The 16345-nt window shown below is 34.9% G+C and overlaps 2 protein-coding genes across 2 annotated transcripts; one reads left to right on the top strand and one right to left on the bottom strand.

The window, feature by feature from the left end:
• Positions 1-714: 714 nt before the first annotated feature.
• On the top strand, positions 715-3601 carry LOTGIDRAFT_168567 (hypothetical protein; the record flags this gene model as incomplete). The annotated part of the gene is made up of 3 exons (XM_009066440.1): positions 715-1638; positions 1888-1956; positions 3545-3601. 3 exons carry the CDS (start codon positions 715-717, stop codon positions 3599-3601), a joined length of 1050 nt encoding a protein of 349 aa, XP_009064688.1.
• A 1320-nt stretch (positions 3602-4921) lies between these two features.
• Positions 4922-7561, bottom strand: LOTGIDRAFT_168566 (hypothetical protein; the record flags this gene model as incomplete). The annotated part of the gene is made up of 4 exons (XM_009066439.1): positions 4922-5043; positions 5665-5799; positions 6111-6539; positions 7495-7561. The coding sequence occupies 4 exons, from the start codon at positions 7559-7561 to the stop codon at positions 4922-4924; spliced, it is 753 nt and encodes a 250-aa protein (XP_009064687.1).
• Positions 7562-16345: the final 8784 nt, after the last annotated feature.

The following is a 16345-nucleotide window of genomic DNA, read 5'->3' as shown; positions in this document are numbered from 1 at the left end:
AGGCAAAACTTACAAAAACGTAAAATATATGTATAAGTCTATCGGATTTGTAGGACCTGTATTGAGAGCTATGTGTAACTGAATCGCTACAATTCAAATCCTTCATGTCTTAGCTTTAATTGGACATATAACTTTATTTGTCCTGGGAGATTTTTTTTTTAATAAACCTAGTTGGATAATTACAGTACATTTCAGATTATCAAATAGTTTATTGTCAGAGAGTAAATATATTTCAGCATTGTTGTATCATACTTACATCTCTACCTTGAAAGGGAATCATCGACTAAAGTCAAGCACTCGATCTACCAAGTTGACAAATATCTTCATTCTTAACAGTATCACAGAGCTAAAGACATAACACAATTAAATACCATAACGGAGCTGAAGTCTCAACCAACCTCAGCACAACAGAGCTGAAGTCTCAACCAAACCTCAACACTACAGCAGAGCTGAAGACTCAATTATACCAACCACCACAGCAGAGCTGATGACTCAACAAACTTCAACATTCAAACAAATCTTAATAGAGCTGAAGAGACAAACATTGAACCAACCTCAACACTACAAAAGAGCTAAATACTCAAAAAACCTCAACACTACAACAGAGCCAACAATAAACTTTCCACACAAAATACATTTGGGGTAAACGAACGAACATTGACTAGTTGAGTGGTGAAAGGACAACCGAACAGTTGATTTAAAGAAACGTTTAAAATGTCTCTGGATTTTTCATCGACCCATAAGGCGTTAAAACCATTATTGTACTATTTATTATTTTTCGGATTGTGTCGACCATTTCCAAAGCCGAACAAGCTTGTCATGGTGATCTTTGTTTTGACCTTTATCTTACAAATATGGATGATTATTATGTGTTTTTGGAAAGTCGTTGTCTGCTTTCAAGGAGCAGAAAATCCTACCGAACCTGAAAACATTTCATTATACATTATAGCCATCCTTGTTGCCATAAACGAAACATTCTATTTTCTGTATGGATTGTTTTATGGTGGTAAGCGATTTGAAGCGTTTATTGCGTTTACTGAAGAACTTCAGAGTGATCCGATTTATAATGTAAATTTTGATAAACTGAAGAGGAATGTAACTATATTCATTATAATAACGTCGGTTTGTCTTTCAGTATCTTTTTTAGTGTTGTTGATCACAAATTTGCCGATATTTAATCCAGACTTTTCTTGTTTCTTTTCCCCTTACAATATTGGTTCGCCTGGATATTGGATTCACATCAGCAGTTTACCTGTTCTGGCCGTTTTGGTTTTGGGACAGACCATTGGTATCTTTGGCATTCTCACAGCAGTGTGTTACATGGTCAAGACTCAGTTGACAGTTTGTAATATTGAATTAGAGAAGCTGGTCAAATCTACACCAACAACTAAAAAGATCGTTGAAATCAGGAAACGATTTTTCTCCATCCACAGATACTGCCAATTGGCAGATAACGCTCTGACACCTTTGGTTGCGACAAACATTGTCATCAATTTCCTCATCGTATGTTTATTTGCTAATACCTTATCCTATGGGAAGTTTGGACCAACTGAAATAGTAACATACCCCATTATTATGTTGTTCTGTTTTTTCGAGATAACCTTTATAGTAGTCAACTGTACACTGGTTAATGAGAAGGTAAGTCAAATAGGCGGAATCTCAAGTCTTTAAATATTTACTTCGTCAGCTAATAATTCCCGAAGAAGGAATGTTTTGATTTTTCCCAAATTCACAGGCCTAGGATGGAACAAATACTCCATTCAGAAATTGGAATTAGCGGTCTGGAACTGCTGGGAATGTTTGTATCCTTTGGAATCCAACGCTTTTCCAACTTCAGTGAATTTTCAGTGGCAATCTTCCAACCTTTTTAAATATGTTATATTACAGGGGAAATGTTGTTTAGAGACCGCTGTATATCTTGAAGGAAGTAAAATGGATGATAAAACGATTTCTGTGGTAAATTATAACTTTTTAACACATTATATTCTGCAGATCAATACTGAGAAGTGGGCACGCATTTGAGTTATTGAGAATTTTCAAACGAGTTGTCAAATATGAGCTTTCTAGCTTTCTAGCTTCTTTTTTCACTCCGAATTGTCGGCCGACTTTTGTAGTTTTACACAAAAGCTTGACCAGATTATGAAGTCACTATCGCAAATACCATTCAAATACCGTGCAAATAAGAGCTGTAACTTCAACCTAAATTGAGCATGTATTGAAATATATAATAAGAATAGAAAACAAAACTTTTTTCCTATGTGATCTCTGAAAAAGGGGTGTGGAATGAAGTGGACAAATCCTAATGAATCATTTCAGATGAATATGTTTATCGAGAATATGAAAAGTGTAGATATCGGATTAACGTTCCTGAGATTATTTTTGATTGACAGATCAGCCATCTTATCGGTAAATAACAAATCTAACTATTTCATATAAAACTAAAGGCAAAGAAAGAAAAGTATTCATTAATAAGATACAAACACAGCATAGTTACCTATGTAGACATTCTAAAAGGAATGTGGAGTTCTCAAACCCAGCCAAAGAGCCTATTATTGCCATAAATTATCAGAAATCAGACCTGTCTCTTCTGATAAGGCTACTTTTACAAAATATACCTATCTAATTAGTAACCAATTGAACTGTTCTGAATTCCTTATTCCAGTCGTTCTGAATACTATAGATCAGTCGTTCTGAAAACTATATTTCAGTCATTCTGAATACTATATTTCAATCGTTCTGAATACTATGTTTCAGTCGTTCTGAATACTATATTTCAGCCATTCTGAATCCTATATTTCAGTCGTTCTGAATACTATATTTCAGTCGTTCTGAATCCTATATTTCAGCCATTCTGAATACTATATTTCAGTCGTTCTGAATACTATATTTCAGTCGTTCTGAATACTATATTTCATTAGTTCTTAATACTATATTACATTCGTTCTGAATACCATATTTTATTCGCTCTGAATACTATATTTTAGTCGTTCTGAATACTATATTTTAGTCGTTCTGAATACTATATTTCAGTCGTTCTGAATGCTATATTTTATTCATTCTGAAAACTATATTTCAGTCGTTCTGAATACTATATTTTAGTCGTTCTTAATACTATATTACATTCGTTCTGAATACTATATTTTAGTCGTTCTGAATACTATATTTTAGTCGTTCTGAATACTATATTTCAGTCGTTCTGAATACTACATTTCAGTCGTTCTGAATACTATATTTTAGTCGTTCTTAATACTATATTTTAGTCGTTCTAAATATTGAATTTCAGTTGTTCTGAATACTATATTTCAGTCGTTCTGAATACCATATTTCAGTCGTTCTGAATACTATATTTCAGTCGTTCTGAATTGCCGATTTCAGGGGTTTATGTCACTCTAATGTTTCGTATAGGAAGATAACACAGGTATGTGGTATTCAAGGCCGTATCGACCCCATTTGCCTAATTTTAACTTAGATTGTGCTACGTCTTTGGTATTTTACAGCTGTAAGGTAATCTAGCATTCAATAACAGTTAATTTTACTTTTCCAGTTATTTGGTACATTGGTAACCTACATAGTCTTAGTTATTCAGTTAAAACCTGCATAAAAACTGAATGAAGAAAAGTAAGAACTTAAAGGAATTATAAAAAAGGTTTTCTAAATTTTGATGTGTATCGGAGACGAGGATTGCATCAAGTTGCACCATTTCAATTTTCACTCCGCCGTCTGTGACACTAAAACTAAGTGCTTGATGACGTAACTAAGGCCACACAAGGCTCTTCGCCATCAGTGACGTCAACAAATACTTAGTTTTAAGGGATTTGCAAGAACTCGATGTACATAATTTTTTTAGAAAACCTTTTTATAATTGCTTTAATTGAACCTGCCTGTGAGAATAAGTCGCGGTTTAACGCAACAACAGATTAGGAAATAATCGTTAGTTATAATCGTAAACCTTCGGTATTTTTTTGTTTTATCTTTTTATAATTTTGTGCTAAGGATGTTCGTTATTAGTCTTGAAAACAGATGAAGTAACAAATGATATTAGTCCTATATAATGAAACTATGGAAAGTGGAAGCTGTGCGGCGCCACAAATAGGGAGCAGACAGACTCAATGGCGGATGGGTGGTTGGGGGTCAACCGGCAAGGCTGAAATCAATATGCGGAAATTTTGCAGAGGCTTCTTGCAGCAAGCCTCTAATTTAGCGTCTGAGAGGGTTCTCCCAAGAAAATTTTTGAAAAATCAAATTGATTTAGTGCATTTTAACACACATTTAGGGGCAAATATTTTTTAAAAATAAAGTGGATTGTAACTAATTTGTCTAGTCCCCCCCTCCTATAGCCCCAATGAGTGGAAATCAAAACGTCAAAGATGAGACCAAAGTATCCGCAAAGTCTTTGATGCATTTATGTTTAAGTCTATGATCATATATCATAATATTTTATTTATGTCTATATCACTCAGCAATCAATATTGTGAGTAGGCCTACTGTTATAAATATATATTTTACTTAAAACTACTTTATCTATTACACCATAATATTTGATTTTATCAGTACTAAATAAATCAGAAGGGGGGAGGTGCTCGATTGTTGACTTCTGTACGTTCGAGTTGAATCAACCTGAAGTTCAATAAAACAAGATGATATAGGGTTCAATTGAGACCGAAATTGCAACAGACGAAACCTGCTCAGGACTCGCCAATCGAGCGCCACCGATGTCATGAGGAGGATTGACGAGTTGAGATACCAAAGCATAGAGGGACACTACTGAAATTCAATGAAGTATTATTCTTTTAAACTAAAACTTAGGTGAACTTAATTCTTTTTGTGTTATACTGATACTGATAGCATCCATTTTCGCCATTCCAATTTACAAAAAAAAAAAATGTGGTTCCTGGAATTCCTCTTTAAGTGTTTGATTTTGTTAAAGATAATAATTTGTCCATCCTGCCTGAATGTCGCCCTCCCAGTTCATGTTGAGTGCACCGTAACAATCGCCTGTTGGTAAATCTTTCGTGATAAGTTCACAAATAGACCTCCCATTCACTGAAATAAATTGAAAAATGTTATTTCAAAAGATATATTTGTCGAAATAGAGCTATATGGTTTAAGCTATAAGAAACAATTTTATAAAGTTAAACATTGGACGTCATGTTCTGCTATTTCCAGAAAAGGGTCTCCACAACTCGAATCATGATTAATCAAAAGATATGGTTCAACATTTGGGAACAGGAATTGTTAAGCTAGGTTATTACTGTCTTATTTCTGTCGCAATGTTAGCCTTTTTTGTCGTGAGTATATTAATCAATATTATTATTATTATATTATTATTATTGACGAGTCGTCTTTTTCTAAATTAGAACCCTTAAGAACTTGAAACCAAAAAGTATTCCCGAACAGTATTTCCTGCTATAGACTATATCAGCAAGACGTATTTCGGGTACCCTAATTTTAAGACAGTTGATAAAATAATGAAAGACAAAACCAAAAGTATTATCTCGAACCGTGCCGGAATGGATTAATCCTTGCTTTATTTTTTCCTTTGATAACAAATCTTTTAAACGAAAAATTGTTCACCTTTAACTAATATATAATTAGATATAAGTGTAGGACGTTGTGTGTGTAATATAATATGCGCACATTGCCGCTTTTCAATGATTTACCTACCAGCCTTTGACACGTTGAAGCTATAACATCCATTCAGATTCAAACACATAAGAGCACATTTTGTATAAGTCTTTACAATGTGTTTGATTGCTATATCTACAATTCGTCTATTCTTTCTACTCTTAAATACAGATTCTGTAATAAAAAAGTTTGAGATTTTTCAGCGGTCATTCGATGTTCATTTTCAAACCAAAAAACCTTGAAATTAAACTCATTATGATTGATATACTTCCTCGTGCGAAAAGTTCGTTAGCTGCTATCAATGTATTGCCGAACTGTTATTTTGTATTTCGTTCTGTGGTTTGGATCGTTAGTACTTGTTTTTTTTTTTTAGCATATGTAGCCTATGTACCATTTATTATTCTTTTGTTTACAGACCATTGAAAGCTACATTGGCAATTACACAATAAACAATATACAATATACAATAAGTAGATAGCACTTACCATTCGTTAGTTCATCGGTTTGACCAACTATCCAATGGGATTCAAAGTTTCCATCATATTTTGCAAATCCAATATACTTGATATCCTGAGAAAAGGAAGTATAATATACCAAATCTACACCAGGAGTTTTCCCAGTACCATATTCTATTTGTGTTCCGGTCCATCTTATCCATAACCATGTGTATTCTGTTGGAGTAACTAAATCACTCGTGTGTGTATGTACGTTATGCAAACAATCTGATTCAATGATAAGTTCTTTTGAATCATTTCCAACCCCAATATATATTACACCTAGTTTTGACGTGTCATTGAATAAATGTAATTGAGGTTTTGTCTCGGATTTTAAAGCAATAACCAAATGATTTTTTTTTGCAACATTCTGAAAATACGACACCTTTTTTATTGCAGTGGTAACAAATCTTCCACAATCTGAAATTAAAGAAATAAAACTTAATAATAATAATAATAATAATAATAATAATAATAACAGATTTTGCTTGGAAGATTTCAGGGGCAATTTTGATTGGACAATATGGATACGCAATTTTTCCCACTGGTATTACCAATGCCACGAGGAAATATTGGGGTATAGTTTAGACAAGATATGCAAGTGTCTGAAATTCGGAATGTTGATTCATTTAAAAATCTGTATATATTTTTACCAATCATAACGATAAATCTTTTGTAGTAAATAAAATATATTGTTACAATCCGTTAGGGATATCGAGTTGACAATCCTTCATTCAGACATCTTTAGAATGTCTGGCTATTACGATGCAATATGAACTCAACTATTCTTACAGCAAATTGTTTGGATTGTGCGTCATCGAAAAGTCCTAATGAGAGCTCTCGACAGAAAGGCTGTGTAAATCATGGCTTTGTGTTCATAAATTCTCTGTCTCTGATTGGCTGTTATCGCTAGCGTACAATACAATCAAGTCGCTTCATATACAAATTTCCATGATACAAAAGAGGTGACTATTGCAGTCAATGTATAAAGTATGAAGTTTGTAATAGCTAGACACTGTGAAGATGAAACGCAGACAGAACAGGAAAAGCAAATACTAAATACACAAAGATAAATTTATACAATTTCACAAGTATTGTTACTACATTATCAGCCTTATGAAGTATAACAAAGCTAAAACAATTACTTGCGTTTGCTAACATTTAGAAATGAAACGAAGTGGAATTCTACGCCTTATTGTTTTCCGCTTGGTAGGTCTAATGAAGATGCAACGCCATGCAGTTTATAATGAGGCAAACTTTTGCTAGGGCAGTATCAGCCTACATACATAATGTGGTGAGCAAACAACGCTTTAATAGGAAAAGTAACATCCATTCTGGCTTGTAACTAAGCACCAACACCAACAACTTTTCCTACCTGCACGGTGTGCCAAATGTACCAAAATTATCCATCTTAACACCCAGAACAGTGAAATTAACCACATGATAGCTGTGTATCAATAATCATAATATTACAGTCGTATCACCTGATAATGTCCATTAGCTAACAGCACTTGTGTGTAAGGGATTGCATCGTCTAATTTATGCCTAACCAAATTCTGACAACCAACCAACTCCATTACTGAAACTAAAGATCATACACCATTGCCCCTCCAGAAATATTACTTACCCTCCGAACAATCAAATCTGGCTACTGGCCTGGTCCGTCCGTCTATGATTGGCCATCTCTATTGAAGATTGAATTTAGAAGAAACTTGGTACTTTTGTGCTTATTAGACACAACTTTCCAGATTTTTGTATCTTGGCCTTAACTGTCAGAATTGGCTTGTCAACGCAATACATGTCACCGAATTATGATTCTAGTATGCTCATGCTTAATTGTGAGAGCTCAGATTAGTTCAACTGTATCTGTCAAAGTAGTCGCTACAATTCGATGATCTGTTTCTGTATGGGTACAATATATCAATATAAACTTGTAGAACCAATAGTCCACAATGTCCCCCTCAGATTGGATGAACTTTTACTTTCTCAATTGTGTACAATGGTGTAAAATGGTTGTTTCCCCAAATTGTACCTCTACTTCAATTCTAACGAAATTAAAAATATTATTTTTATATGTTTATAAGTCAATTCTCTTTGAGAAAGAACTCTCTCACGCGTTTCTTGGGAGGCTTGCAGCTGCTTTGCTACATTAATCTGATCCTTATAATCTTCCCCATTAAGCTAGTCTACTACCTATTTTACTTATGAGAGTCTCGGGAGACTGATTGCCCCCACTGATTGTGTATGATCAGTTTTTGGAGTAATGACACTAAGAAGAATATATAATATTATAAACGTTTGATCAGATAGAAATTAAAATGCGGATGAGATAAAAGATAAAGTCAGATCTACAACATTAATTCATAATTTATGAAAACACTTTATTATAAAGTAGTTCTAATTATCAATCATATTTTCTACCAAGCTTTATTCTATCAATTAAGCATCATATTGTTTTTTTTGTAACCATAATGGTACTAAATGGAAACTACATCGATTTTTTGGGCCAAATCATTTCATAGTTTATGCTTTAGGAAAAAGAATCAGGGGAAATTGACAATGCCATTATGATTTTTTTTTTTTTTGCTTGCAACATTTGCTTCTTCAAAATGAAATAAAAAGATAATAGTTAAATTTTTAAGCAAGAATTTGTATATTATATTCAAACACTCCATCACAAGTTTTCTGTGCATATGGCTGTAAATAGGACTATGCTAACCACTTAACCACAAAACAATTCTGGGTAACTTCGATTGGAGCGCGGGTTGGACTCGAGTCACATCCGCGCTGTAATATTTTGTAGAGTTGACACATGTGTGACGTAATATTTGAACTATAGTTAGTAGCTCACTAGCTCCGACACTCACTATATGGAGGCATACATGGTAGCATGGAATGTCTATATATGGTCAAAAGTCTCGCCATATTGCGTTTACTCGATCAAATTCGACCGGAACATGCACACTGAAGATAATTACGTCATTTCTCCATCAACTCCAGCTCCAACAGGGACTACAATATTCGACAATGTCTTGATGGTTCAGCTAAGTATAATCAGACTATAATGGTTCTTAGTGATAATCTAAGAAAAACTAAGGGACCCAAAAGTGGGTCGGAGCAACTCTCATAAAAAGTTACATTGTATGTATTTCCCTAAACGTGCCGATATTATGTTCAAGGAAAAAAAGGATAAATTCTAATTTTTAAGGAAATATTGGTTGGCATATAAGATTATTTTGACTAGCAGTCCGCTTACAGTGTTCAAACAAAGTGGTCCGCTTACATTAACTATGAAGTAGAGAGGCAAAAATATGTTGATAAGCGCTAACCTGAAAGTAGATGTAGGAGAAGTAAGAATTAGATGAATGTACGCAAGAAAAAAATACCTAGAAGAACAAGGTGAAAGGAAGAACGTGCAAAAGGGTAGAAATGTAAGAACATTACCCAATATAAGAATAGGCAAGGGGATTAGAGAGAAGGTAAGTGGAGACAGACAGTTGGAGCATAGAGTAGGGTATATTTTCAGTGAAGAAAAGTGTTCAGTGTGACGGTTGAAGAAATTGATAGGGTTAACAGGTTTGAATAGACAGTGTATAATGTAGTGGGGTAGAAGATTGGGTAAGGAGGAAGGAAAACGTAGACAGAAGGATATGTGGGATTTTCTCTTATATTGAGAGGCACACAATGTACCTACGTGCATAGTTTCGAATTACAATACTCCGAAGTCTTATTGTGGTTTACAGACGTCCAACAATTAACTGGATTTACACATATTAATGAAATCGGCAATAATTAAATTTAAAATATTTTCATAAGTAGTCTCAATGACAGTGGTCAAACAAAATTGCAGTGAATTACTTCCCTTGAGGTAAAACGCATACAAAACGTTACCATTTATTTATTGCGATTAATGAAATAATCAGTAGCAATTCAAAACGTTTCAGCTGTAGGCTCCAGACCTATCTCGCCATTGACGTCTAAGTAATGATCAGACCAAATTTCATTTAAATCAGATGAAAACTTTAGTCTCTATTCTGCTCACGAACAAATTTGGACGCGTTTTAACTTAATCAATGGTAACAACCCGAAAACCATTCATTTCAAAATCGTAAAATTCAACATTGTCCAAGGTCTTATTAATATAAATAATCACACCAAATTTCATAAGATGAAAAATAAAATCTCTTATCTATGCTGCTCACGAATACGCTCAAATTTAGCGGTATACGACAATTTACGATTCAAATAACCCTCTTTGCGATCCAATATTTCCAATTAGAATTTACATGACGATCTACAAATCGAATCAAATTGAGTATTTTAGAAAGATCTAGTAATAAGGCAACACTCGGCGATCTCTATAAGCGTTGAAGAACTGTGAATCGTTTCAAATGACCAGACCTTAGACAAGTTCGAATTCTCGCGATTTATCGATGAACAGTTTTTTTGAGTTATTTCTCTTGACTTAGTTAAAACGATTTAAAATTTATTCGTGAACTAAAAAGAGACTACATTTTTGATAAAAATCAATTGATTAGTATTCATTTTTCAGATTTAGAAGAACTGTTTTGGAATTGAGCTTTTGTTTGTGAGCGTAATATAAAGTGACAAATTTCTATGTCTTTTAGTTTCACATTTGAGTGAGATTAAACATTGTGATTCGTGCTGCTTTTATTGTATAAAAAAATTATCAAAGTTGTTGTGCGGGCGTATGTTCTTTATATGTATCGGGAACATTCAAAAACCATCGATTAGCACCATTCAGTCAGAAGTCTGTTGGTGTTTGCAATTCCACTAAAATTAAGCTATCTCGAAGATCCTTTAATGATGGACAAGTTCTTTTACGATGTGAGGTTTATTTCTAAAATTCTCGGAACTACAGAGACAAAAGATATAAATAACAAAGTTAGAAAACCTTACAGCAACATAGTCTGTCCATTAATATACATGTACTTGTGTATTTGTGGTATTATGAAATTTCTTTACTTTCAACCCATGGGTTGAATGTTAGGGCCTTATTTTGACCCATGAAAAATAAAGAGTTCGTTATTATTATTACCACCAACACTATGGACTGTAGAGTTGTCTAGTAAAAGTTGGCTCTTCTCATTGACATCGAACGCATTTTCGGAATCTTCTTCAATATTTGCATTTTCTACGCCTCTATTTTTTTTAAAGGGACACATTACGGCGACTGAAATGCACAAGTTCGTGGTAAATTTTGAGGAAAGTTAAAAACAGTCAACCCAATACCACAAGTTATGCCATCATATTGCGTTCTAACGTTTTTGCAGCGTATTTTATCACGTGTGTCAGATAGCCAAACGTCCAAAATAAACGTCGTGGATAGTGACGACAATGGTGACATTGCACACGGATTTTTTTAGCCAAGCTAATCGAAATTCGAGAATATAATTGTCCACGTTTGACGATTCGTCTTTTTTTGATACTCCGCCATATGTATATTTTAAGGGACTATGCAGACTACGCCCCGAAAATGGCGAAGAATGGCTTTTTAGCCCCGTTTACGTGAGCAATTTTTTTTGACAATTTTGCCTTACTCATCCAGCGTAACATACTGCACATTGCACAGTTTTGCTACAAGAAATTAATAGCCCAACAATATAACCCACTTAAGCAAACCTTCATCTCTAACTGCTTTATTCGAAGCCTATACGCCGTCACGTCTCGTTCATTTTTACGGGTTCTCAAGAATATTTACTTACGCCAATAGAAAAAAAGTCTCATGCTTGACAGGAAATTGGGGTTTTGCCATTGGATGGTAGAAGTGATGATGTAGGCAACAGGTTAAATATCATTTTGCCAAATCTGATATACAATACTAAATGTAAGACAAAACGCATTCCTCGAGCTGAACTTGCACTTGTTAGTGTCCACTGGAGTTAAAAGAACATATTCATTGATGATTATATATCCAAAACATTCTCGGGTAAAAAAAAAAATTTCTGGGAAAGGGGTGTTACTCGTATCTACAAACGTGGTCAATTCAGCCGACGACCATTGAGCTGGACTATATGTTTGATAAGAGATTCTGGAGTCAATGAAACATGATGAGAATACCCCAGGATTTAATAATAAATATGTATTACGTGTGATATCTGAAATCTGCGGAATTGTATATAAACTAGTGTCCAAAAGAAACGATACCAACTTATTTTCAAAATTGTTTTTTACTAAGTGAATTGTCTAATATGAAAACATGCCAATTCGTATTGCACATCCCAAACACAGCATAGTCGATAAAAATACCGGGAACACGTGATCACTTCCTGGAAAAAACGTAAATTTCGTGAAAGTGACATTTCCCTGTCTAGCATGTTCTGCACGTGCATAAAAACTGTATAAAACGGCTGATCAGACACGTTGATATCACAGCAACAAAAAGAACACAAGATATGCCACTTTTGACAGCCATCGAGAGAGAGAGAGCCGTTGGAATGGTCCAACAAGGAGCGACACACGTCGACGTCGCCAGAAGGTTAGGCTGCGCACGCATCACTATCACCAGGTTGATGCAGCGGTTACATCAGACAGGTCAGACGTCAGACAGGCCCAGGAGTGGAAGACCACGAGTAACCACGCCCCATTAAGTTCGGTACATCCGGGTATTACACCTGAGGAACCGCACCGTAACAGCGACGTCCACGGCGGCTACAGCACTGGGACACAGGATCAGTCGACAGACCGTCTACAGGAGACTACGGCAGTATGGTATCCGGCCACGTCATCCCTACCGCGGATCGCTCCTGACGCCTCGACACCGGAACAACAGACTGATCTGGACCAGGCGAGTTCTACGTTGGCAACGGCGGGACTGGGCACGTGTTATGTTCTCTGATGAGAGCAGATTCCTCATCTTCAAAAACGATGGACGGCAGCTTGTATACCGACGATTTGGTGAACGTTTGGCGCCTAACTTTATCCAACAGGTCCGGTCGTTTGGAGGTGGAGGTTTAATGGTTTGGGGTGGCATATGTGGTGACGTCAAAACGAGGCTTGTTGTAATTCGTGGAAACCTAATTGCACAGCGTTATATTGATGACATCCTACGGCCTGTTGTGGTGCCCTTTATTCAGCAACAGCCTCGTGGACTCCTTTTCCAACATGACAATGCAAGGCCACACACCGCAAGATTGACACAGAACTTCCTTGCCAACGCCAACGTACAGGTTTTGCCATGGCCCGCATGTTCACCGGACATGAATCCCATCGAGCACTTATGGGACCACCTCGATCGGCAAATCCGACTTTGCTGTGTGCCTCCAGTCAACGTCCAAGACTTGGAACGATGTCTTCTCGAGGAATGGCAACGAATCACTCCCAACGTCATCAGACGTTTGACGGCATCAGTCCGTAGGCGTGTTCTGGCATGTATTGATGCTCACGGTGGACATACCCGCTATTGACTTGACTTTGTGACGTGTGGTGTGACATTTCCCGTTGTTTCTGTGATCAGTGCTCTAACGAAATTTTCTTTTTTCGACCCCAAACATCTTTAAAGGCTTGTCATATTGGTTGTACAGATTTTATTGAAATGAAATTTTTGTACAGATGTTGTGAAAGGATTTCTCAAAAGCATAACACCAATCCTAAACTTCTGCATTGTTTAGTTTTTCTTTTATGTCGTTGCAAACATGTGGTATCGTTTCTTTTGGACACTAGTTTATAATATCCCCGAGATATTAATTGAAAAGTAGATTGACGTAACCACAGGGTTTTAACATGCGAGATAAACGGGACTCTATATCCTGTCAATTAATAGCGTAAAGCCCTGTTTTCCTTGCTTGCTGTCCACACGTGTATATGATTCGGCTTAAGACGTGATGTGATTATATTTTATTTGACAATTAGTATTTTACAAACCTGATGGGCAACAAATTACAATACAATATGTGTATGAAACTTTTTAACTTGTACAAATTTGAAATATATAGCATGTTTTATTAATCATCATACACTTGCATTGCACATAAAATTAATGGAGTAGTCACACGTTCTTGATAAAAAAAATTCCAGTTACATGTAAAGCTTACATGTTTAGGAAAATTCCACCTTAAATTTTGCTGATAATCACCCTCTGTATAACAAACTTCTACATGTTTTTATTGTTATCAATACAATGTCTATCTATGCCTATCATTGCTATTTTGTTGAAATCACAAACACAAGACAATATTCTGGAGTAAGCTCACTGCAATAAAATTAAGCTCAACACAATTTGCACGTGTCATCATAAATTGTTTTGAAACATAATGTGCCTCAATTTTGTATGTGTATCGGGTACACTGGTAGCATCAATTTGCATGGTTCTAATTTTAAATCAGACGTCTGTGGTTCCTGTAAGTCCAAAAAAAATTTTTTTAATGATTTATCCATAATACCCTTTGCAATTAGTGATGCCATCAGTTGTAGTGGAATTGCAAGAACCACAGACGTCTGATTGAAAATTGGAATTGTGCAAATTGATGCTATTAGTGTCCCCGAGACACATACAAAATTTAGAAAACTTTATTACAATCTCTTTAATATTGTCTTGTATTTGTGATAATTACGTACTTCTAAATATGTTTGAAGTCTTACAATTTGTAGTTGATACTTCAATTTACCTAATTGGTTAAATTTGATTTAACTCTTAAAGTACGAAGTCTTTAACAATTACTAAATTTCCTGAGTTTATTTTTCAGTTTGGTTTTGGCCCCACATACTTAACATAAGTCTAGATATAATATTATAACAAGAAAGGAAAGTGACAAAGACAAAATGCAAACAATGTCGATACTGTGGAAGATTTTTAAAAATCTGTAAAGACATCTGACACAAGGGATGCACATAATGAATACAGTTTTTTGATCATTTATACTTAAAGTACGATTATTTTAATCTCATATCTAGATGTGTTGTTTCCTGTTTTTTTTAATATTTTCACGTGCCACCCATGATCTTCCAAACTTCTTTTTAAACTAGTGTTCTGGCGAAATTTCATCCAAAAATAGCTAATCTATGAAAAATGTGACCATACAAGTAAATGGTCAACAATGAATATCCCAGAGTTATATTTTGAATGCAATCTCTGATTGAGCAGATTTTTTGATTGGTTAAGTATTAAGTAACTTGTCTTGATTGGATTGTTGCTATGGGTCCGGGCACACGAACGTTCTTGGTCGGAGATTTTTGTCGCCAACTAGAGTCTTGTCAAGAGTTTCACCGACTGGCAAGGGCACACAAATGAAGAGCATGTAATTGAAAGGAGAATTGATCTGACAGGATAATGACCGTCTGTCTTGCAGACGATAAAACTAACCGATAAAATTATCAAGCTTGTTTGATATTGTAATCTTGTTGTGGAAGCACGGGCACACAGGAGATTTTACTAAAGACTCAAGATTTTTAATCTTCGACAAAGACTGCTTGTGTGTCCGCACCTTTAATCTAATATTGCATATACTTTCAGCAAACATTCTACATGAGACTGATCCAACTTTCTGAAAACAGCTCGATTATAAAATAGAAATTTGTTCTCCCTTCAACTCCACAGCTATTTTTCTGAGCTTTTGGTTTTACATGATCAATAAATATAACTAAGTTATGTGGAATCTCCAGTATTCTGGATAGTTATTAACATCTCCAACAGAATCATACAATTTAAAGCTCAGAGCTGATATGATGAATATGTACAAGAATTTAAAAATATAAATAAATACGAATAATATATGTATAAAATAAATAAAAAACATGCATCATTCAAAGCTGTGTGAACTCCCTGGACTGTCTCTATTTACACTAATGTTAATTTCATTTTTTTTTAAGCATTTGCTTTCAAGCCAATAAAGCTCCATTCAACCATCCGTAACACTTTTCAAAATGAAGATATCACATTTGGCCTTGATTATTAAAAATAAAACGTTGGGGCACAAGTCATGATATCAACACCATACTGATTGTAGTAGCAGACACAGGCACAACTAGATTTATCTTAAATTACAGACAAACCAGAATTATGTTTTCATAATCAAAAGTACTACAGACTGCTGAATGAAAGATTTATCAGGTGGAAAAGAAAATATTGACTTTAACCCTTTAAACTAAAAGAAACAGGTTTAATTTAAAAACTGGTTCATATGATACTATAATGCTGGATTGTAATCATAGATAATTATGCAGGTTATATATATATAGGATAATTCCCCAAAAGAAAACTAAAAATA

This window comes from Lottia gigantea, assembly GCF_000327385.1.
Source record: "Lottia gigantea unplaced genomic scaffold LOTGIsca_76, whole genome shotgun sequence".
NCBI classification, from domain to species: domain Eukaryota; kingdom Metazoa; phylum Mollusca; class Gastropoda; family Lottiidae; genus Lottia; species Lottia gigantea.
Note: the sequence above shows the minus strand (reverse complement) of the source record. Positions and strands in the feature narration are given on the sequence as shown.